This window comes from Falco punctatus, assembly GCF_963210335.1.
Source record: "Falco punctatus genome assembly, chromosome: 1".
NCBI classification, from domain to species: Eukaryota; Metazoa; Chordata; class Aves; order Falconiformes; family Falconidae; genus Falco; species Falco punctatus.
In genome coordinates this window covers 102,518,745-102,542,914 of record NC_137580.1, presented here as the reverse complement: position 1 = coordinate 102,542,914, position 24,170 = coordinate 102,518,745, and the positions used below count along the sequence as shown (strand labels likewise).

Sequence of the window (24,170 nt, the reverse complement as noted above, 5' to 3'; positions counted from 1 at the left end):
AGCCATAACATTTTAAGTAGGTGTCCTTTATCTAAAGTGGATAAAATGGGACATGAGATCTGTGAGGGGTTAATTCATATGTTCTAAATGAAAATGGAATTAGAGAATGAATTCCCTTCTAACATCTCCACTCAGTGAGCAGATCAAAGCCATCATAGGAGTAAATTTATGTCTGATAGTGTGGACGGTTTCAATGCACACTGGCGAAATATCATGCTGATTGCTGATTGAAAACAGTTGTTAATTCTCTACTTCACTAAATTCAGAGTGGAAAAACTTTCCTTAATAAAGAACAGATTGAAGAGAACCAAGACCTTACTGTGTGGAAATTAATGGCAGATGCATATACTGGTAGTTAAAATGTTTCATTAGATGTTAATGTCTTGCTGTGTTTTTAATTGTTCAGAAATTAGCCTCTAGAATATTAAAACCATCTGTTTGTTATCATGATGAAACAGAATACTTAAATAGTTATTAATTTTGTGTGGGTTTTTTTTTTCCTTGTCTGCAAAACTTTGATCTGTTGAGATTTCCGTAGATGCTGGATGCAAAAGTGAAAAACAATTTTAAAACACCTTAGTGCCCCAAATATCAGCATTTGCTGCCTACCACCCATATTTTCCATGCCTGCTTTATTTCACAAATTATTATTCACCAAGGAGAAGTTGACGTTTTTTAGTGCATAGAAGGAGTGTGCTGATGCTTGCTGAGCCTGTATAATGGTTGATTTAAACTGTAATATGGTACGTTTTCACATGCTGATACTTAATTTTTAAGTCTTACGGGTCATTTTAAAGCCCAGATATTTCAAAGCATAGAAGGGGCTCCATGTAGATCCATCAGCACTGGGCTTTGTCTTCCTTCATTTTCAATTATTTACAACTATTTTTCTATTTTTCTTTCTTTCTTTTTTTTTTTTTTTTTTTTTTTTAAGGACTGAGTTTTGGCAGTTTTTTGAGGTTTTTCATTTCTGTTAGTTTTTTGTGTCACATAGATGAACAGTAATGAGCTCCTTTCGGGCCCTGGTTTAGGTGAGCATCCTCTTTGTGGGAACGTACATGGAATATACTTCTGGCATAGCAATGAAGATACTCTTATTTTTTTTTCCTCAGCTGAGATGAATTTAAGTAAGTGCTTAAGTGCTGGCTCGTAGGGAGGCTGTAACATGTATGTGTATGCAGCTGTCCGTTGTGAAGAGCACAGTTGCTAATACGTTTCATAATGGTTGTTATATGTGACTTAAGTGTGAAAATTTATTCAATAAGTCTAAACATTACTTAGAGCGCCATTAACATATCTTTCCAAGTGATTTTTGACCTTCCCTGAGTAAGCACTTTACAAATTATTAAATGCCAGAATAAGGATTAATTCAAGTAACCATAATTTGATACTAGTCCTGCATTACAGGGTTTTTGCACTTAATCTTAAACCAATAATAGAATTCCATTTACCTATTATATGATGATATTTTCTAGACTGGTAACTTTAGTACAATTTTAAAGCATATGAAAGAGAAGGTAACTTTATTTTATTGGTATAAGGCACAGAAATTGTCTGCCAAGTAATATCTGGGGACACCTTCTTCTCTAAATGGATTCTGTATCCCTTGAAGTCGATGGAAGTGTTCCCCTTGCTTTAAGTGGGTATTGGATCTCGCCCTGAATCCTTGCCTCTCTGTTGAGGCTGCCAACACAAGGGCTAATAACACTAGCTGGCAGAATGATTTTGTGGAAATGAAGCTGGTTTTGGACTTGGACTGAGGCAACCAACCAGCTCATCAAATCTATCAAACATTAAATCACCTTTGGTCACTGTTGACAAGGGACGGACTCCAATATGTATCAGGAGATTTTTTGACATTTGCAAATAGGAGGACTAATTATTTCAGTTGGCAAAAGTAGTTCAAGGTGAAAGCACAGTGCTGCAATATACTTTACAGTACTTCTGAGGATGAGAGAGGAAGAGAGGTAAGCAGAAAGGAAAATAAAAAATCCAAAAATAATGTAGAGCAAAGCCAGAAAACCAACAACAAGCTGGTACTGTTCAGAGTTTGAAGGCATTCTGATTTTTTCAAACCAGCTGTAGCTCTTACTATGTTAGTCCAGGGCAAAAATTCAACAAGATTTAAGACATGAAGTCAAACTGTGGTTTAAGGGTGTCATTCTTCAGCGTTTCTTTTCCTGGTAGTGCCTGAGTCCTTGCCACCCCTTCCCACCATTGCCTCCTTAACCTTGCCAAACTGAAGAGCTTATCTAGGTTAGAAGCCATCCAGGAAATGAAGAAGAAAAAAAATAAAATATAACCTGGTCGTTTCTAATCTGGCTTATTTCCCTGCAAAGCCCTGGCATCAGCTGCAGCCGTACAACCCGGGGAGTCTCAGGGGCCTGGGGGAAAGACCGAGCAAGTGGGTAATGGTGGGGTCAGGCTCCTCGAGCAGGAGATGCTGAGAAACTATGGGCTCAGGTATAGGGAAATTGTGACTTGCTACTGCCAAGCAGGCTGGTGTTACAGAGCAGCACCCAGGGCTGCCAGCAACCTGGGCACAGCCCGACATGCTGAAATACCCTGCTCAAAGAGCTTCTCTCCAAAGAGGCTGGAGCGTGTTACACAAAGGTTTCTCGAAGTGGTAACTTGCCATCTATCAGAAGCTAATCCAGATTTAAACAACTTAAACAACAGTTCCTCCCCTTGCTTTTCTCCTGAGTTATTTGTGATGACTAGCTTCTCTTCATCTCTAAACTCATCTCCACATCAATGACAGCTGCTAATGAATTCAGATGGTTCATTCCCTTCCCTTCTGTGCTTCTTCAAATAGATTTTCTTTGCCAGATACTTCAGCTCCCCTTTTCTGCTAACAAATTGGTACTGAGGTATATTAGTATGTCTTTTGCTTCCATCATTCAAGCAAGGGGAAAATACAATATGTATAGACGTGAGTTATATGTCAAAATGCTTTTACTCCCCCTCCCTCCCTTTCCTTCACATTATTAAATTATAGAGAAATACTATCATAATAGCCTCTTGGCCAGAGAGCAGAGTTATGGTTCCCTTGATAAATTGCAAAACATTATTAAGTTTTGCTCTCTGGACTGAGAGTATTGGCATAAAAGGACATCAACCACAGTCATATTGGTCTTGATTGCTGCTTAATTGCTGCTTGTTTGTGTTAGAGATCATGTGGTTTGATTGATCTTGCCCTGCCTTTGTCATTATAGTTACAACTTCCTAGTTTTCTCCTTGTACAGAGACCACAGGATGACTTTTCAATCTTGAATAATTTATGTGGCTGGCCAGTTAAACGGCTTAAAATAGTATTATATTTTGAAGCCAATAGCTCAACCTTCAAATCATTATTTATGCAACCGAGTTATTAAATATTTATTCTGGGCTTATATCGAACTATGAAATAACAGGGCTCTTTTATGTAAACAGTGGCAAGCATCTTGAGGTCCATCCATGAATACTGATATTTCCTCCGTTAAGACATTCATTTAATCCTGTAATGTTAACTGGGTGTCAGTTAGTGGTCTACATTGAGGGGAAAAGAAGGATGATGGTAGCTGTGTCTTAACTCAAGCGAGCAAATTCTGTCGCTCTGCTCTTTTTCAGGCTTGGTTCATGGCGCTGCTTTACATCTTTAGATGTTCCCAAAAAGGTCTCCTCCCATTTTGCATCTCCTTTGTGCATGAGGAGCAACCATCCTGTAGGCTTGAAACAAGTGAAATTCTACAGAAACTACCCTGGGTTTATGTTTCCCCTCATTAAAACAGATGGAGGCTCTTTAGCTGAATTTGCAGAGAGCTGTAGAGCTACAGGGCTGTTGAGATTTTTCAGCCTGGCCTGTTTGCTTTTTGTTCCATCATGTGATTCATTTTATCTTCTTACTTAAATATTCTTCCAGTAAGTTATACATTTCAAAGTCAACCAGAGGCCAAGCGAAGTCCTTGAGGGGTTGGATGTCAGACACTCTGGGCTAAATGGGATAATATTTCTGTTCTCCTCTTCCCTTTCCAGAGACGCAGGTTAAAGGTAGTGTTTGCCTCCACTTTCCCGCTTCACCTGACCTTTCCCATACAACAGAAACAAGAACTCCTCACAGGTCCAGTGCTGAGAGCAGGCTGGTGTCCCTGGGGCCGCAGGCTGGACCACCCTGTGCCTGTCACCACTGAAGCAAGAGCTGGTAACGGCCGAACCTGAAGGATCTCGAAAGTCATCATTGCCAAGTCTCTGGCTATTCTTACCCAGAATGTCGGGGTGGAGCTGCCAGCTTGGTTCTCCATCTTCTAAATGGGCACACCAAAATGGAACCACAAAAACTAGTCCCTGGTGGAAACTGTTGCGGCAACTATGCATCCACGTCTCTTTGCAGGGCATTCCCAGGGTTTAGGGGGACACACAACTATTAAAAAATGATGTCTGTGGCCATAGAACATAAAATCTTGTCTTTGGGACATGCAGAGCAGAAGCAAGAAGTATAGATGGTGTAAAAAGGCATCGCTCAGCTGCAGGTGGGGCTTGTGCCAGGGATGGATCGGAGTAAATGGCTGTGTATCCATGCAGACAAGGATGGTACACATGGGGCTTGTGCTGGGGATGGATCCGAGTATATGGATGCATATCCATGCGGACAGGGATGGTAGGCTTCTACCAGGCAGGAACAGGCACAAAGCAGCTGTGTTTCAGAGGTGGGTTTTAGCGGTACGAAGGCTGGTTTCCCTGACACGGAGCCCAGGGAGAGCCCTGGAGATCCAGGGTGGGATTCAAACAAGCTCAGCAGCAGGACTAAGTAAATATTGGGAGTGGCAGATCGATTCCACCCTGATTGCCACTGTGCTGGCTTCCTCCGAGCAGGCCGCCCGGACCCTCGCTCCTCATCCTTCTCAGCTGCGTGAGTCTGCGCTGTGGAAGCTGCTCGGAGAGATTGATTGGTACAATGGAGTGCTTTGCAAGGTGTAATTTTAAAGGCCATATTTCTCACTGTGCAACCATCAAAATGCAAAGGGTCAGAAGAAGCCTATATTTTTTTGCAATTCAGCTTTTAAAGTGTGCTGAAATATGCTTCATTTGTTGCAATTGCCAACAGCTTGCTGTTTCATACCGCTCTTAACAGGAGCTGGGGAACAGAGCAAGTCTGTTACACTTTATATGTTGTATAATGTATGTATGATTCTGGGGTGTGATGAGTTTATGCCAAATTTATCTTTGATTTCTGTATAAACAGCACAGAAAAAACGATGGGCTGCATTCTCTGTGTAACTTAGATAAAATAGAGCTATGGAGCTACTTCAGAGTACCTTCTGTGTGCTGTATATCTAAGGTTGCCCAAGCATATAATGAAGAAGAGGATCTGGAAATAAATGCCCGTTCTCTTTATCCCCCACCCCTGCTTTGGCAAGGACGCTATTTATTCTTGGCCTGTGTCTCTTCTGCTGTTGCTACTGTGAGCAGAACAGGATCGCTTGGTGTTTCTGTAATAACAATGCTAAATAACTGAATTCTCCCCAGGAGAAGAGGGGGGTAGCTCTGTTTCTTCCCATCGGTTCCCCCCCATTTAAGGTGGCAGAGGATGAGTTCCTCTGCTCCCGTGTGTTGAGCAAGCGCAGCAGCAGCCTCTGGATCAGCTCAAAGACAGCAGGAAATGACCATCAGTGCTTTAGAATAAGTAAGTTAAGGACACCCTTGTTCTGTATCACAGAGCTAATAAGGTAATTATCATTATTTGTTCAAGTTCTATTAGATTTAGATTTTTTTTGTTTGTCAACAGGAAATTGGGAATATTTATATGTATTCTTGGTTTTCATGAAAATAATTTTGGAACAGGAAAATTACTACTTCTTCTTGGTAGCAGTAGGAAGGAAACAAAAAAGATCTTGTCTTTGTTAGTCTGCCTCATTTTTATGGTACAGGTATGCAAGGTAAAGCTTCGTATTCTGTTTGGGATGTCCGATCCCAGGATGATGGCATGTAGGCCCTGATCCTCAGCAGCTGACAATTTCTTGGAGTGTGTTCATAGGTTGCTGTAAGGTAACCTATCAAGACATACGCAGAGAGCCTCTCCTGGTGTTTTATTGTGTCTCTTGGGTAACAAGATTTTTCTTCCCTGCTGTGAAAAGTGGCTTTGTATTAACAGTGTTCGGAGTCCACACACAGTGTGAATTCTTTTTTTTGTATTTACTACCTAAACTGGTATATTGTAAATATTGTTCCTCCTCATTATCTCACCCCTGATTTGCTTTCCTTGTGCTGCTCATCTGTTTAGCTAGTCAGGCAGATGTCATAGTGGTGAACATGGCTTTGTTAGAAATGCAGTGTAGAGGTCTTGCTCCAGGCCCACAGCTGTTGTGTTGAACCACCTTGAAAGCTTTGGGTGACATCTAAGTGCTATGTGAGCAGTGTTTGTCTAGCTTACGTCAGTAGCATGAAAGTTTTTAAATGACAGCTGTTAATCATGATTTAAATCATAAGGGAGAAGCCTTGATTTACACTGTTGTTTTTTTTCTTGCTGTGCAGTTCTCCTTTTATTTGTTTTCATACAGCCAGATTTGTTCTCAGTCATTGATAAAATATGTTTTCTTTGAAACGAAGTATTCAGTCCTACATGAAATCTGCTGTTGCTCTTTTCTGACTGATGGGAGACACTTTATGGCTGTGTGTGTGCTTGGGTAGGGCAGGGAGCAGCTCCATAGTCTGTGCTTGTGCAGTACTTACAGGGTGGCTGTTCCTGCCATGCCTGTGGGTCTGCGCGCCACTGCGGCACAGGCGCCACTGTAGTTAGTGCTGTTGTGATGTATGCGTGTGAAAGCTCAGCTGACCAGAAAAGTTAAAAGATTTTTCTTACTTATTCTAGATATAATATAAAAAAGCAGCACACTTTAACTGCACAATGTTTTAATTCATCACCCTTTATCCAATGTTATACTTCTGATTTCTATACTTAATTGTTCTGTTGTTTAGAATCAATTATGCTTCAACAGGAATTGTCATCTTTTGAATTCACATTTATCAGATTTTAGGAGACAAATATGTTTCCTTTTAGTGCAAAATGATGCCACGGTACATACTTTAATTCAGTGATGATTTTTCCACCCTAGTGAGAGGCTGGGGGTTAGTGGGAACTGCATTTAGCTTTTTGCCTTTAAGAGCACATCAAAAGCAGCCTCCTCAGAATTCATGTTAGAAAAAATCCAAATGGGCAAAACCAGTCAGGGAGTCGGTTGTGTCAGCTCCACAGCAGGGTGCTGGAGATGGTCCCAGTGCTGAGCTATGCATCAGTTTCAGAGGCACCTGACACTAAGAGGCTTCAGTGGTCCATTCCTGTCCCCCCGCCTCACACCAGCATATGGTGATCCCACTGCTCTGACTCCCTCCCCCATCTATGGCTCATGCATCTTTGCCAGGAGCTGTGAAGACGCAGCCCAGCACAGTACCAACGAGCCCATCTCCCTCCCAGTGATCATGCCAGACAGGACTGGGCTCAGGCTCTCCCACCCCCACGCCCCTGACAGCCCCCCTCCCACTTGAGTGCTGTGAGCCAAACCCCTCCTGTTCCAAGTGATGGATTCATGACAAGTCCTGCTGAGGCAGCCCAGCCTGTTACTAGGATCTCACTGGGTTCAGTTTGCTTTTTCCTCACAGGCTGAACTGGTCGTTGCTCCCTGGACTTTGGCCATCCAAGGCAGCCTGTGGTTGTCAGCAACAGCCTGATTTGCTGGTGCTTCTGTCTAGGTCCATGTGCGCAGCACTTGGGACAAGTGTGTGACTGCTAGTAGTGGCAAAAATTCAGATCAGAGCCTGGCTTGAGGCTGGGCTGCTGGGAAAAAGCCCAGAGAGCAAGTGGAGGCAAACCTCGTATATATGAAGGAGCAGGTAGAAATGTCTTTGTGCTGTATAGGGCTGTCGCCCTGGTCGGGCCGACCTGCTGTCATGGGTTTGGGACTGGGCCATACCTGTTCAGGCTTTCTGCAGTCAGGAAGCATTGCTAATGGCGCAGCTATGAGTCTGTTCACCAGCTGATCTGAGCTAGAGAATGTATTCACCCAGGTAGGAGCTGGATCAGAAGAATTTTGGCCTGTCTTGCCCTTGCAAAAGCTGTATAAATAATGAGAGGCAGAACTGAAAGCCTAAATTCTCCTCCCCACAGTAGGGTTATGCCATCCCTTGGGGAGCAGGTGTCCGCTTCCTCTAGGACTCTGCTAAAGGCTTAGCTTACTGGCTGTGCTGTAATAGGGAGAAGTGTTAGTATTCATAACTTTAAAGTATAATGTAGTGAAATAATCCTTTAATTCCATATGGTGTGGAAACTCAGGCACCTCAAAACTATACCATAGATATTTATTGCTGCCAAATGGTACGGGGTTTTAAATTAAAATATATTTAAGAAAAGAAAAAAAAATAAAAGAGCTCAGATGAGCCACATAAGAGTGTTTTTGACGTGATATATAAGCTCTGTGAAAAGGGCTTTTGCTAAATTCTCAGTAGGTTTATTTATTTCGCTGTTTGTTACATGCTAACCAGGCACCGCTACTATGGAATTATCTAAAGTGGCTTAGGGATGCAGCAAAGCAAACTGCGGTCCTGGGAGGATGATGCTCCCTGTAGTCTGGAGCTCAGCTGCCCTTTCATCCTCCCTTATGCCTCCTGTACGTGATCCACTATCTCTGGCCTTCGTTCTTTTCCTTTCTGAGACAAAAGGCAAGAGAGCCATGTTGTTGTGGGTTATCCTTAGGAGTGTTTTATGGCTTATGCCCCCCATCCTTCCGTTCCACAGAAGTGTCTGACTGATGTAGTAAGTGTAGCGCTGCTCCTGTAGATCTAACCTCCTCCTAAGCCTGTATATTTAGGTCTCCTTTACCCTTTAACTTTGAGTGGCAGAAGAAAGCTGAGCAGAGAGCTGGTTTCCCTGGATGCAGCTGAATATGACACTTTCGCTGTCACAAAATAGGGCTGAGTATTTCCCTGATGCAAAAATAGTTCCATTAGATTTCAGGTCACCTGAAAAATCTCTCCACACCCTGAAAGTAGAGGTACTGCTAGTAGTTACTATTTATTGCAGCAGGTTTCGTGTTGATGCTTTTGCATTTATTTTGGCTTATTCATAATCTTAGCAGTTTCTGACCAGATTGTTTGTGACCTTTGGGTCTGAGCTTATCTTTCTTTTTTGTCTTCATCAAATGGTCACTCGTAGTGTTGCATATCTTATTCGTTTCCTTCTCCCACCGCCATGGTGTCTTGGGAACCCTCTCACTCTTTGTGTGCCTTGTGGCTGTTCCCAGCACAGTGTCTGTTTTGTTATGACTCTGCAGGGCAGCAGAGAGTGGTATGTGTGAAGTTTTTTGACTGTTTCTGAGCGGCAAGTGCTCTTCTGGAAGCCATGGTGTGGTGAGTTAACCTCAGCTGAGGGCCAAACGCCCACCCAGCCGCTTGCTCGCAGCCCCCACCTCAGCAGGGCAGTGCGAGAAGACGTTTGTGAGTTAAAGGCAGCGAGATCACCAGTCACCATCGCAGGCGAAACAGCCTCGGCCTGGGGAAACCCAGTTTAATTTATTGCCAATTAACATAGATTTGGATAGTGTGAAATGGAACAAAAAATGAAACAGCACCTTCCCCCGCCAGCTCAGCTCTGTCGCTTTACCCCCATGTGTCCCTGGCGTGGTGTGGAGGGTCCTGTCAGCCCCCGCCATGCCTTCCCTGCTCCAGCCCAGCTCCCTCCCACGGGCGGTAAGTCCTTGAGGAAAAATCCGCTCTAGCCTGAGCTCCCCAGGGGACACTTCAGGAATTCCTTCAGGGAATACCCACCTGCCCCCGGGTGCCCTGGGGGGCTGCAGGGGGGTCTCTGCGCCGGCTCCTGGGGCACGTCCTGCACCCGTTGCCCCGAGCTGGCTGTCTGTAGGCGCGCTCCGCTTCACCCCTCACCCCTCAGAGCTCGGGCAGTTTTGCCCTTTCTTAGATACACAGAGGCACTGCCAGCCACAGGAGGGCTCGGCTGTGGCGCCAGCTGGAGCCGGCTGGAACCGGCTGGAACTGACTGGAACCGGCTGGAACCGGCAGCCTCTCCTCAGAGGGGCTGCAGCAGTCCTGCTGCCCACACCTGGACAGTGACATCTGAAGCGCACGGGCTTCATAAGACTCATATCTGTATGAAAGGGAAGAATAAAAACCCAGGTGAGTGCAGGTGTTTTCAGGGCTTTTGTCTGGCTTTTTTTAATTCTCTTTGGCGGGAAGCCACCTCACCGCGAGGAACCATTGTCGCTACCATAGTAGCCCCCAGAGCAGTGAGTGGGATTATTGGGTCTGTAGTGTGCGATGTGCTCTGCAATCACCCATGGAGAAACCGTCCCTCTAAAAACCCCTCTAAACAGACCTGTTCTGGCACTCGTACTTCTTGGGGAGGGATCGGCTGAGGTGAAGAATCAGAAACAAAACCCACTGCTCGGTCCCAGCCCTTCGGCCAGCGGCCATCCTTCCACTTCTCTCCCCCCCCCCCCCCCCCCCCCCCCCCCCCGCCTTTTGCTTTTTCAACTTCTAGTAGAAAAGTATAGTTACCTAGTTATCCAGTTCTGCTTGACTTTCAGTATCCTCCAATAGATTTAAAGGGATTACAAAATAATAGGTTGTGTAGCATGATAAAAAAATTCCAGAAATACAATGTGAGGATGCAAGGAATGACCAAAAACTTCGTGAAGTGTTTTGGAGATGTGGGTGCACACCAGAGCCGGTGCCATTCAGCCTGAGCAGACACACCAGAGTCACGGATTATTGCTGATTTTCACTGTTTCTGCACGTACCAGTCTTGTAGTCAGGGCGTCTTCGAGGCTGTGCAAGTTCATGGTGAGTCAGTGACACTCTACACGTTTAGGGTTTTGTGCTTTCAGTCTAGAAAATGTGTGTATCTCCTGTTTGTGAGACCCTTTAGATGGATCCCTGCATGGATAAATGCACTGCCATTGTGCGGTGAAAGTTTGGAATCAAACGTGCTTTTTGCAAACCCTTCGTTCCTCACTCAGTGCAAATCAGAAGAGTAATGGCTGTGTTGATGTGGGAAGGTCCTGAGTGAGACACTGAGTAGACATCATGGGAGCTTCATGCTGGCTTTGCTTTTCACATGGGGTACCCTGAGGAATGATAAGGAACCATAGTTGTCAATGTTGCACCTTTTTCCAAGGACAGTTGCATTTTTTTAGGGTTCCCATGTGCCCCAGAGTAATGCATAAAATGCATGTGGTATAACTAAAGATCCAGTCTTTTATTTGCAGACCTTTTTAGCAGCACTATGTTATTTCAGCGTCGTTTTAATTTTAAGTGGTGGGATCTGTGCGAGTAGATCGAAACGAACCATTGCCTATCCACATTAAGTGTTCTCAAGTGCGTTTGTGTGTAACTTTGGGATCTTGAAAGAAGGCAATGGGCACATTTCCATACTTTATTTTTTTAATTTAACACAGATTGATAGTTTTTGGAATAAAATGTAAACCCTCAACAGTCTGGCACACAGAGAAACTCAACCTGGAAAAAAAGAAAGGAAATATGGAAAGCTTTTAAATCTTGACTTGGACTTACTTCTGAGTTTGCTGTCTAGTCTATGCAGTTCACTTTGTTCCTATAGAGTTTCAGGCTCAGATATCTTGGTCATATTCTGTTATTCCTTGTAAATTGTGTCTAGAAAAATGACACCTGATGGGTTTTTCTACTCTTCTCTGTAAATAGCTGGAATTTGTGATGTGGAAGTAGTATAAAACTGAGCTGTTATGACTAGTTAGCAAATAACTAATGTGTGAGAATTGTGTACAAAATAAATGGAGGCTCTAAAAATAAAATCTGAGACTGTAAAAAATTTTTTAGGCCCCAGTTACAATGAGGTTTTCCATCGAGTGGATTTTGACAGAAGACTGAGTCAGGGAAACTTGATCCATTTTCCTTTGGGTGGTTAAATTTTAAACCTGGGACCATAAAATTACAGCACACAGTGGCCCTAGATAAGATCGGTGAGTTATATATGAAGTATAAGACTTCTTGAATTCGTTATCCACCCCTCTGCCTCTAAAGAATGCTACCTAGATCTATGAGATCTGACTGATAAACCATTCCGATTGAAATAAAAATCTTTTTACTTGATATTTTCTTGCTGAGCTGTGGAATATTTAGTTTATTTATTAAATTGTAAGTGTTTGACAAATAGCTCTAGTTGTTACATTACCTTTTCTTTGAGCTGAGAGTACATCTGTGCCATTTTTTTCAGTTTTGCTCATGCATTAAAACTCAATTGTGTGTCTGAGGCTGTAGTTGTATGTACTTTCTCCTTTCTTTTGACTGACAGGTAGCACCCAAAGCTGCCTTTTACTAATGAGGGGAGTAAGGGATGAGGGTAAAGCAGCACACACATACCAAACTTGTAGATACAATTTGCTCTTCTAGTGGTGGGGAGAAACTGATGGTAACCATTAGGGCGAGGGTGCTTTGTGCACTCCTGTAGTGAAACCTGGGAGAGAACAGCAGTGTGTATAGGTGAACAGTGTGTACAAGTGGGAATGTATATCTGGGCAATAGAGCCAAAGTGTATGTCTTGTTTGCAGGCGCCTATAAAAGAGAATGTGTGTGAATTTTTGTGTGTGCTTGTGCAGCATGTTTCTGGAAGAACTGGGAAAAAAAGAGAAAAGACAGAAAAAAGCCGGGGGAAAGCTGGTGGAGAAAGTTCATGGAGAAGGAACTTTTAGCCTCCAGTTATGAAATATAGATGAATATGATTATCCATTCTTGTACAGTCTGAATAGAAATCACTGTGAATGTATTAATAATTAGAATAAGTTAGGAGGAGTTGTTTGGTATTGGTTATATGAATATTGGTAAGTGTAGCAAGGGTCTCGTGAAATACTGTTAGGTACCTCTGCATTTGCCTCTGCTGCCAGTATTTACATATGTGATTTTAAATCTAAGTTTCTGAAATTGTCTTTTTGCTAGTATTAACCTCAGGAGTAACCAGTCTTCACAGGAAGTTGATTCACACGAAGCATCAACAAGGCTAAAATAAAATTTTAATACATTCAAGCAAAATGTAGGGAAAGATACATTAAAACAAATATATACATCTTCAGCATTGCAGTAGATGTAGTTCGTATCTTCCTCTTGCTGTATATATGTATGTGTGCTTGTGGACCTGTGTGTAATGTATGTATATGGTAAATGTTCATTTCAGTACACTGCTGTCGTAACATATTGACCTGCACAATCTACAGTGTAAGAGAAAGCAGATGTGTTCTCAATTGTATTGAAAATACAGTTTGTAATTTTTTGGTATTTTTTATTTAGTAAAATGCCAGTAAAGTTCATTAAAGCTCGTTTGAAAGGCAAGACCAATCTGATACCTATTAAGTAGATCATCTTGTTTTATGAACGTTGAGGTTAGTCAAGAATGTTTTATAGTAAAAAGCAGTGTTGTTAGGGGCTAGTCCAGCAAACGGCCTCCCCAGAGTGATGACTACTCCTTCCCTTGGGGAGATTGCCATTGATCTCAGATCCTGAATACTTCCATGCTGTAATGAGGGAGGGGTTAATTCTGTGCATGCTTTGATGTGATGGTAACTTTAAAAACCGCATCTGTGGCATAACAAACTTGAGAAGTCTAAAAGTTCCCAAAATGAAGGTCTTAAACTGTGGTTTCCTTGGGATGTGAATGTTGCCTCCTTCTACCTGCAGGGTGGCCTGCACAGGTGCTGTCCCATACGCGAGTTCGCTTTGCTCTCTGCATTCATGGTCTCGCTGAGATGCTGCCTTGGCACCAAGAGTGCACTGTGCTGGAGGCAGTGCTGCAAGCACCATGTAAACGCTGCTTTGTGTAGATGTGGGCTTGGGTTAAAGAGCAGCAGTGGACAAGGGGGCTTACCTGAACCAGGCTAAACTCCTGCTCTCTTTGTTTTTTCTCTTTTCTGCAGCTCAAGCCAGGTCAAAACAGTTGCCGAGACAGTGACAGTGAAAGCGCCAGTGGGGAATCGAAAGGTTTCCATCGAAGTAGCTCTCGGGAAAGACTCAGTGACGTAAGTAATACTCCTGCAGCCAAATACAGCTCTGATTAACCCCTGCTGTAGTTTTCTGAGGGGCATAAGTCATAACAGGATTTAGTTTCTGGGATAGTTTGTTGCTAAAATCCCCTTCCCTTTGTGGGGGGTGGGAGCGGAAGATGTAACTTAGGTCTCCTGCCCCAGTTCAGTAAACTTCCTAAAGTTTGGTCTTTCTTAAAGAAATGTCTGTCTGTGTGAAAACTCTCGTTCATTTTGAGATAGTTGAAGGCCATTTAATGAAGTTAAAATGCTTTGCATAGTTGAGAAGTGGGATGGCTTCTTTTTACCCCAAGTGGGGGAGGAAAAGAATGTATTTCTTTGGGCTAAATACTGTCGTTATGAAAAGTATTAAGAGTGTCTAGAGAGACTCAACTAATTTATATATAATGAATTGATATAACATGGCCAACAATAGCATAAGCTCTGCCTTGATTGCTCTACCTAAACTGCTGTGGAAGGTCCTAAGATGGCAGCTCTATGGAGAATGTTTTTCTCCATTGAAGAATGCTGGCCATTCACTGAATGACGCGCATGAGTTACTTCAACATATGAATGACAACAGAAATCTTTCTGTTATTATTATTTATTATGTGTACCATCACAATCCTTGAGTGTTTTATTCATGGCTGTGGGTCCTCTGTGCTACACGCTTTACAACACAGGATATAAAGACAGCCCTGTCCCAAAAAAGTATCTAAATTGGGGATTTTGTAGGTCAGATCCTTTGCTGGTAAAAGCATGGGTAGCTACATCAGTCAGACCGATTTGTATCAGCCAGCAATATGGCTCTTCTTTTAACTAACCCACATTTTGGAAATGGGGATTTTATCAATAGCATGTCCATGTAGATTTAGATGACAGATAGCAGATGGTGTCCTCGATAGACCAATCCAATAATACTGAATTGAGCAGACATTAAAAGAAATACCTTTGTAAAGGATATGTTTCGTTGTGCAAATGTAAACCTGAAGGCACACAGCTAGCAATTTCTGCTGAATTGTGCATATCACTGGAACAGCCGTCTGATTTTTTTTTATTTTTTATTTTTCCTGTGAAGGTGTGAATTCTGTAGCACTCTCCTCATACCTTTGCCACATTATTTTAGAAGTCCATTCCTCCCCCAGAGCCAACCTTTATGGTTACATTCAGCTAGACACTTCAGAGCCTGCCCTTCATAGCTGTCAGGTGAGGTCAGTCTCAGGACTGTAAGATGTCTTTTGAAGAAAAGAGTGAAACCAGAGGAGATAGTAAGTAAAATGCTCTGTACAGGTAGCGGTGGATGGAAGCTGACCATCAGCCTGTCACCAGTGCCATCCTAGCTTGCTTTGAGCCCTGTGGCAGCTGAGAAGTCACTGCAATGAACTTCACAGTTACATAGCACCTTGCAGCCAAAAATTTCACAGCTCCTTACAAAACACGGTTTTAATTCAGCCTTGTCACTCCCTTGCAATGTGCTGAGTGGAGAGCTCTGAGGCTTATTTGAGCTTCCCAGCAGCTCACAGCATTGCAGTGCCAGACCTGGCAGCGAGAGCAGAGTCCTGGTTCCCCTTGCACCGATCAAATACAGTTTTCCTCTGATGTTTTACAGTACTTCCCCTTTTTCTTGGCACTATGGTGAATTAAAAGGAAGTGGAGAGCAAATACAACTTCCCTAGTGCACCCGAGAGAGGACATAGGGATTCACAGGTTGCTCAAAAGGAACGTTATGTAAATATATGAGAAAATGTATATTTTAAAACGTTATACATAATGTATGTTTTGCTTAATAAGTAAGGTTCCTTTTTGCTTTGATAATTCATTGCAATACAAGCATGTCTCTCTGTGGTCTGGTGTTGCCAGTTCAGCTGAGACTTGAAAAACATGCACAAGAGAACTCTCATCTTGCCCAAGTGTGTGGTGGCCTTTCCCAGACTCTTTCAGTTAAGAATGTAAATACTGTTCTGCTTTTCTCTCTCTCCCAAAGACAAGCAGGTCCTGTTTTTAAGTGACAGGGCCTTACAAAGTGGTAGCGATACTTCCACTTCCAGCTATGGATGAGCCCGCCTTGAACTGTCCTCTTATGCATAAAGATGCATCAAGAGCTTAATAAGGTTATTTTAAATAGTATGTTTTCAAGGAGTGTGTTGTCTAATGATATCTACCAATTACTGCCCAGAAAAAAACCCTACAGACAAAAGAGTAAGTTTCATCCGAAGATTCTTTTCTGGTTTTACAACTATTTTACCAGAAAAAAAATTGTACTCAGCGGAAGATAGAGCAAAAATATAAAATATTGCAGGCACATTAACCCTGAGGTCAGAAAGCAAATTTTGGACATGAAAGGTAATGGATCTCCACTGATGTAGCCTGACAGCATTGTAAGATTAAGCATGGCTGCTGCATGGAAATATGTGTAATGAATGAAGTGCATACACTCTAGGTAGATGATCAGTTTTCAAATCCCTAGTTATAAGTAAGCTGCTGAAACAGAAATGTTAGCTTCATGAGCTTTAATGCGGAGCCTAAGTGATAGCTTAGTGACAGATGCAGAATGAGGGAGATAGTATAATGAATATCCAGTTGCAAACTGACATGTCAGTGACTTCATTCCCTCTCCTGTCAGATATCTTTCAATTCTGCATATTGTAAATGTACCTACAGTCCTTGGATAACGCAGATTGATGCAAAGTGTGTTTACAAGGGATGACTCCTTTCCAGGCTAATGAGATCCAAGCAGGTAATTTGCAGCATTTGCGAGAGAGGTGGTCAAAAATGAAAAGAAGATAATTCAATGAAAAGACCATGTTAAACAGGAGACTTCTGTCATAATGAGGCTTGAAATAGCATCAGACAGTAGGAAGAGGAATATCCTATGTTCTTGTCAGATGCAATGCAGTGAGACTGATTTCCATCAATTCCTTCTTTGTCTTCATCTCGCACACGTGTACACACACGCATACACCCCTCTGTGAGAGAACATAATTAGCAGAGAACTTGACCTCTGCTAGATTAGGGATAATGATTGCTTGAATGCTCCATTGCAAACATTTGATAGTGCCCTTATACATTTCCCCGTTTTAATTTCATAAACCCATTTCTCTCTGCCTTTCTCCCCTATATAGAATTTTTTGGAATGACAACTTGTTTTTTCCTTTATGGGCAGAGGTAGCTCCAGGGCCCTAAAAGAGAAATTGGAGAGCTGCTCCTCCTTTATATATAGGGTGCTCTAGTCAGTTTAATCTCATCAAAATCTTGCCAGTAGTAGAATTCATTTTGTTGAGATTTCGCTTGGAGACAAGATGGCAGTGCTTTCTCTTCTCCTCAGCTTGGAGCTCAGTCAACTTGTTTTCTGTATCTTTCTGTATATATTTATTTTTACTTGAGTCTTCTCACTATGGAATACACAAGATACTTTTTAGCCACATTTTAGAAAGCCGCCAGGAGTTTGTTTGAGGAAAACATGAGAGTTACAGCTGATCTGGATGGCAAACACGTGGAGTATTCAGGGGTTCATTCACCTCTTTGATAATCAAAAACAAATCAAAAAATCCAATTTCTTTGGTACACATTCCTAAATTCCTGATCTGCAACAGAACTGAAACTCACACTGAGCTATAAAGTCATTGCTAGTCCTGTTAAAAACCAGCTGTCTGTGGAGCGAACCTTGCTCATCATTTTGGTAATGATGATGCAGTGGCAGTGCAAGCCTGCACTGGCAGGAGAGGGCTGACAAGTTTACCTGGGCACCCTCAGCCCTGCCTGCTGCCTCTGCTGTTGGTTCCAGGCTTTTAGTGAGGGGATCAATAGGAAAGGAGTCTCATATGGGGTCTTCAGCTGGGAGGCAGCACAGGTTTTCCACTCTCGGTGCACAACAGAAAGGTGGACTGACTGGCTTCTGCTTGCTTTTGCAGAACAAGAAATCGTAGAGTCATGGAATCATTTAGGTTGGAAAAAACCTTTAAGGTCATTGAGTCCAACCAATAACCCAGAACTGCCAAGCCCACCACTAAACCACGTCCCCAAGTGACACATCTACACATCTTCTAAATACTTACAGGGATGGTGACTCAAATCACCTCCCTGGCAGCCTGTTCCAACGCTTGACATGCAGTGCCTCACCTTTCGATGAAGATATTTTCCCTGCTATCCAGTCTAAACCTCCTCTGGCACAACTTGAAGCTCTTTCTTCTTGTCCTGTCACTTGTTACTTGGGAGAAGAGACCGACCCCCCCTCGCTGCACCCTCTTCTCGGGTAGTTGTAGAGAGCGAGAAGGTCCCCCTGAGCCCCCTCCTCTCCAGGCTGAACACCCCCAGCTCCCTCATGACACTTGTGCCCCAGCCCCTTCCCCAGCCCCTGTCCGGCTCTGGACACGCTGCAGCATCTCTGTGTCTGTCTGGGGGTGAGGGGCCCAAAACTGACCCCAGGATTCACGGTGCAGCCTCCCCAGTGCCGAGTACAGGGGGACGATCGCTGCCCTGGTCCTGCTGGCCACACAGTTTCAGATCCAAGCCAGGATGCTCTTGGCCTCCTTGGCCACCTGGGCACTCTGCCGGCTCAAGCTCAGCTGACCATCAACCAGCCCCCCCAGGCCCTTTCCCGCTGGGCAGTTCCCAGCCCCCTGCCCCCAGCCCGCAGCTGCCTGGGGCTGCTGTGACCCACGGGCAGGACCCGGCACGGAGCCCTGTTGAACCTGATACAACTGACCTCAGCCCATCAGCCCAGCCTGCCCAGACCCCTCTGCAGAGCCCCCTGCCCCCCAGCAGGTCAGCACTCCCCCCAGGCTGGTGTCACCTGCAAAGTGACTGAGGGTGGCTCAGCCCCCTCCCCCAGATCGTCGATGAAGACGTTAAACAGGGCTGGCCCCAGCACTGAGCCCTGCGAGCACCGCTTGTGACCTGCACCAGCTGAATGTAGCTCCATTCACCACCACTCTTTGGGCCTGGCCATCCAGCCAGTTTTTACCCAGCACAGAGCACTCCTGTCCAAGCCATGAGCAGCCAGTTTCTCCAGGAGAGAATGCTGTGGGAAACGGTGTCAAAGGCTTTGCTGAAGTCCAGGTAAACATGCACAGCCTTTCCCTCATCCACTTAGTGGGTCATTTTGTCATAGAGGGAGAGCAGGTTAGTCAAGCAGGACCTGCCTTTCATAACACTGTGCTGGCTGGGCCTGATCATCTGGTTGTCCTTTATGTGCCACTTGAAGGGCTTTAGGATGGTCTGCTCCATGGCCTTCCCTGGCACCGAGGTCAGACTGGCAGGCCTGTAGCTCCCCGTATCCTCCTTCCAGCCCTTCCTGTAGGTGGGCATCACATTTCCTAACTTCCAGTCCACTGGGACCTCCGCAGTTAGCCAGGACTGCTGGTAAATGATGGAGAGCGGCTCGGTGAGCTCCCCCCCCAGCTCCCTCAGTAGTCTTGAGCAGATAACATCCAGCCCCAGAGACCTGCATGTGTCTACGTGATGTAGCAGATTGCTGACCATTACAACCTGGGGGAAAGAGTTGGCATCTTTCTGTGTAGAATATCATTCTGGTTCTAGAACAGGGAGTGTGACAGGAATCTTTCCGTTTGTCCCCTACATGAAAGATCTTGTCCTGGGTTCTCATCAGTGCTGACACACTCTTTCATGAGGGCTTCCTTTTCCCCAGTGCTTTGTAGCTGTGTGCTCCTACTGCAGTGTGTGCTTTGCCCTAACAAATAGGTTACAGTGAGGTATCAGTGAGCAGTTAAGGCATGGAGTGCCCTGCCCAGCAGGTCTGTTGCTGTCTGCTTGGGGAAGGAAGGTGTCTGCACCCCCATCAGTGTAATCCTGTGGGCAGCTCATGGTTTTGGCCTTAAATATGGGATACTTTGAATTCTTTGTCTCTCGTTCCTCCCACCTGTGTATGAGTCCAAAGAAAGACCAGTTGAGGAACAGTCTTTGAGCTGTGTGCTTTGAAATCCTTCGTACTTTTCCTTCTCCAGAATATCCCTGCTAATCTTGATTGATCTAAAGCAGAGTAACACCAGCAAAGCTCTGTGTGTGTTTGTGTGTATGTGTGCCAGAAGCTGATCAGCTGCAGTAGCTGCTTCTTTGTGTGTGTGTGTATGCGAGGGTGTGTATGTGTGTGTTTGTGTGTCTGAGGTTGGGTGCTTAAATGCTTTGTTGCATTATGTTAATTCCTCGGCAGTGCAATCAAATTCATGTCGTAATTAAAGCTGTCAGTTGGAAGGCAAGCCAATCGCCAAGAAAACACAGCATAACAAATGAAGTGAAATGATTCTGCGTGTAGCTATACAATGCTTCGCCAGGCATGAAATTAAATAAGTAATTTGATGTTGACATCAGAAATTGAAATGATACCCACTGTTCCTTCATTCAGTCAGACCTGCATAAACAATAGCCAGAACAAATATGTACAACACAGTCCTTCTCCCCACCCAGCTCCCCAAGTAATGCACAATATATATGCAAAATGGGTATAACTGTGCCTTCCAAGACCTCAAGGATGTAATTTTCTTTGGTACACAATAAACTAATGCTTACATGAGGGTTACTACATTTTTGCTCCTGGGCCAAAAGTTCTTCTCTTTAAGGAAGGAAGAAAAAAAAAAAAAAAAAAAAAAGAAAAAAAAAAAAGAGTAAAAAAAAAGCAGAAGAAAAATAACAAAATCAAACCCCCTTTTAATTTTAAGCAAGTGACTTGCGTTTTGCTGATGGGCACATGATGCAGGCTTCTGCTGGTGGTTGTGTGAATATCAAATAGTATATCTAATGTCGAATTTTGCAAAGGGTTTCGGAAAGTGAAACCATTACCTCTATTATAGGCACACTTTATATAAGAGATGTAGAACCATCCAGTACAGGATCACGACTCAGCATGGGCTTGTAAAGATGCTGCATACACAGTATCACATTCATCAGTTGGTACCAAGGCTGGGCACTGGGTAGTAGGATCCTTTCGCTATTGGGAGTTATCAAAAAAGGTGAGAAGCTGTCTTCTTGCATAGCCCTTGCTTCAGCGTATATGCTCTGTCAACACACAGTTCACAACACAGCTAACTTAGTCATTCATGCATGTGCAATACAGTCTTACTTCAATTAAAAAGAGTTTGCAAACCGTACTATCCATATGCAGCATGCAATGTGTGAAGGGCTATATTTCCATCCAGAAAACTCAAGTTCCCTCAAAGTGCACAGTTGTTTCTTTTCAGTAAAAGTCATTTGACTGCTATGTTTCAACTGTCCTCCCATGGCCATTGCAGCATTGCTTTTGAAGGAATGGAAATATTCAGTGGGAAATATTTTGTTTGCTTATTCTTTTTTTTTTTCCTTTTTATTGTTTTGTTTTGATACTTGATCCTTCCAAAACTTGGAATAAAAATTACACACAGATGCAGAATGCAAACTTTGGAGCTTTCAGCCTGTAAAGTAAGTTTTAAAATTTGGGAGTGAAAGAGTGGGACTCGATTGGCATCTGTACATAGCTTAAAAGCAGTTATAATGATTGCGCACGTTGTACTTCGTGGGTAGATCTCTAGCCTAAATTAAAAGAATTTAAATGGCAGGAAGCAGAAAGCAGAATGAGTAAAGTGAAAGGCAGTATATATGATGTACTTTACCAGAAGAGTAAATGCACTAGACGCTAAACTAGAGTATGCTGAAACGCTCTGTCTACCAGGTGTTGCAGAGCTGCAGTCTACGGGCTGTAGTGACTAACAAAACCATTGTATGTGGCCCACGAAGGGAACTTTCTAGCTGGAAGCGGTAGCTGGGCTGTGTCATGTCTGGGGCTGTGGGTACCAGGTTGTTCCTAGGTGCATGGTCACAGCAATGCAGAGGGAAGCAGAGCAGTCGGGCTGAGCCCAGGGGTCTTGCGGCGTGTGTTCCTGTATCCGCGCTGCCCATTCCTCTGCACCACAGTGTGATGCTGTTGAAGAGTTGCTTTCAGGGATGTTGTCACTGGGACCAGGTGGGTCTTGCTGTGGATGATGGTGGCAGAGGGAGCATGAGGCCCCAGAGCAGCAAGAGTGGGGCCAGAAGGACCTAGGAATTTATTTATTTCTGTGGAGCTCCCCTTGCATGCTGATAACAAATCCATAGACTGCAGATCTCGAGTCCTTCAGTAGCCACGACATAGAAGATAGAGAGTATTAGGGGGCAGGAACCACATACCTTCCAAATCTCTGTAGCACTTCTGTTTGTTCATATAAGATGTCCCAAAAGATTTTGTTGGATTTTATGATAGTGGTACCCTTATGACTGCCAAGGTAATTTCCTCTTGCTGAGTCTTCAGCTTCTAATGTCTTAAACCAGAAGGCCTTCCCATATAAGTACATAACCTCTCTAAAGCTCTCTTTTTAGTAGTGCTTTGGTGAGCACGCAGTAATATTCTGATTATTTGCAATGAATTTTGTGGCTAAATTTAGATTTCTTAGCACAATCTATTTCTGTCGTGCCAAGCTCAGTAAAAAGATACTGTAGGACCCTTGTAGGGGGTTTATTTTCTTTTATGTCAGTGCTGCACTCCACAATCAGAAATGGGGAGAATTTGCTGTAAGGATCCCCTGCAACAGTGTCTCAGAACAGGGATGACAACGATGCAAATTCCGCATGTTTCCAATGTTTTGCCAAGGCTGGCTGGGGCCCCTGTGCAGTTCCTGGTAATCACTGAACTGTGTCATTGCTGAGAGTGAGGTTGTGCTAAGGAACAGGAATTGAACTCTGAGGAGTTAAAGACTGGTCATCTGGACTACCCACTGCTCACTAAAGAATTATCCTTCGTGTTTTGCTTCGTTGTTCATTGACTAGCCTGGCTTGAAATGTTTCAGGTGATAGGGCTGTAGCGTTGGGAGCTGTTCACCCTTTAATATAACAGCCAGTGACCTGGATTAGGACTGAGATGTTTAGGTCTCTCACCATGTCTCTAAGAGAACCTGCTGTGTAATCCCCATTGCTTAGATGAAAAACTAATGAAACAAAACCCTTTATCTCCTTAATTCCTGTGAACGTAGATGTTGTGATCGTGTCCCACTTAAACTGAAATTCATGATGCATTTTTTAAAACATTTAAATCTTTTGATTGTTTTTTAGTGGTAGTAATACTGCTTTTAATAATTTTTATGGGTTTGAGTTTTGGAATCTGTTCCGTACTGCAGATATGTGTTGTGTTTTTTTTCTTTTCTTTTTAAATCCTTGGTTTGTCAAACAGTGTGGACATCCAAATGGGAAATTGTAGTGACTGGGTTCTCCAGGAAATGGTACATTGACTGAAGCAGCTTCTCTGTGCCCACGCGTTCTTTACATTTCAGACTACTAATTATGTTTACAAAATGTCTCATTTTAGAAAAGCAGTGTGTGTGTACTAACCGGGGCCTTTCGGGAATAAATTGGCAAACAGGTCATACACTGAAAAAGTCATCCAAACCCACTGGGCTTTTTGTTTTGAAGTCAGCCTAGTTTTTTTCTTTTCCCCCTCCTGCCTGCCCCTTTGTGGCCACAAAGCTGAGTAGCTGGAGTCCAGGGCATTGAATGTCAGCATGTCAGGGAGGCTGGTTGATGAGTGTCTGTTTAGTCTCAGTGCAGGGCGAAATGCCATCATTAATTCATTACCCAGCTGCCTGTCAAATAAATTGGCAATTACGTCCACCGCAGAAGCTTGGAATTCAGTAAATAGCACGTTACCATCTCAGACTCGTTGAGAGATGTAAAGGGAAAAATTAAGCAACACCGTGTTTGTTTCAGTAGCAGATGACAAGGGGCAGCACATTGGTGCTGTGATGTAGTGATGAAAAGCTTGGAAAGGGCTGGTAATGAGCTATGTGGATTGGAACGTGTTAAAAACCATCACTGACTTTCCACTTTGTCTTTGTGTTTTTATTGCAGAGCTCAGCTCCTTCCAGCTTGGGAACAGGCTACTTTGTAAGTGTATCTCAACTTTAACACATGTGCCTCTGAACAGCATAGCATTACTCCTGAAACGGAAGTGCCTTATTATATAGAAACAGGAATAAATAACCAATCTCAGTCTGCTCAATAGGTTAACTTATCTCTTTCTATTTCTTCCTCCACAAATGCATCGTAAATAATATATCAGACATGATGGTCAATGTTTTCCTGAACTAATTAGGTGTTATACTAATTACTACATAAATTCTAGCA

General features: G+C 43.5%; 1 protein-coding gene across 6 annotated transcripts in view; it reads left to right on the top strand.

The window, feature by feature from the left end:
• AUTS2 (activator of transcription and developmental regulator AUTS2) overlaps window positions 1-24,170 on the top strand; it is a 796,643-nt gene that overhangs the window by 344,739 nt on the left and 427,734 nt on the right. For all 6 annotated transcript variants that reach the window (XM_080401885.1, XM_080401886.1, XM_080401887.1 and 3 more), the window contains 2 exons: window positions 13,926-14,027; window positions 23,895-23,930. In XM_080401885.1, coding sequence (XP_080258011.1) covers window positions 13,926-14,027; window positions 23,895-23,930 — 138 coding nt within the window. The remainder of the gene's footprint in view (window positions 1-13,925; window positions 14,028-23,894; window positions 23,931-24,170) is intronic.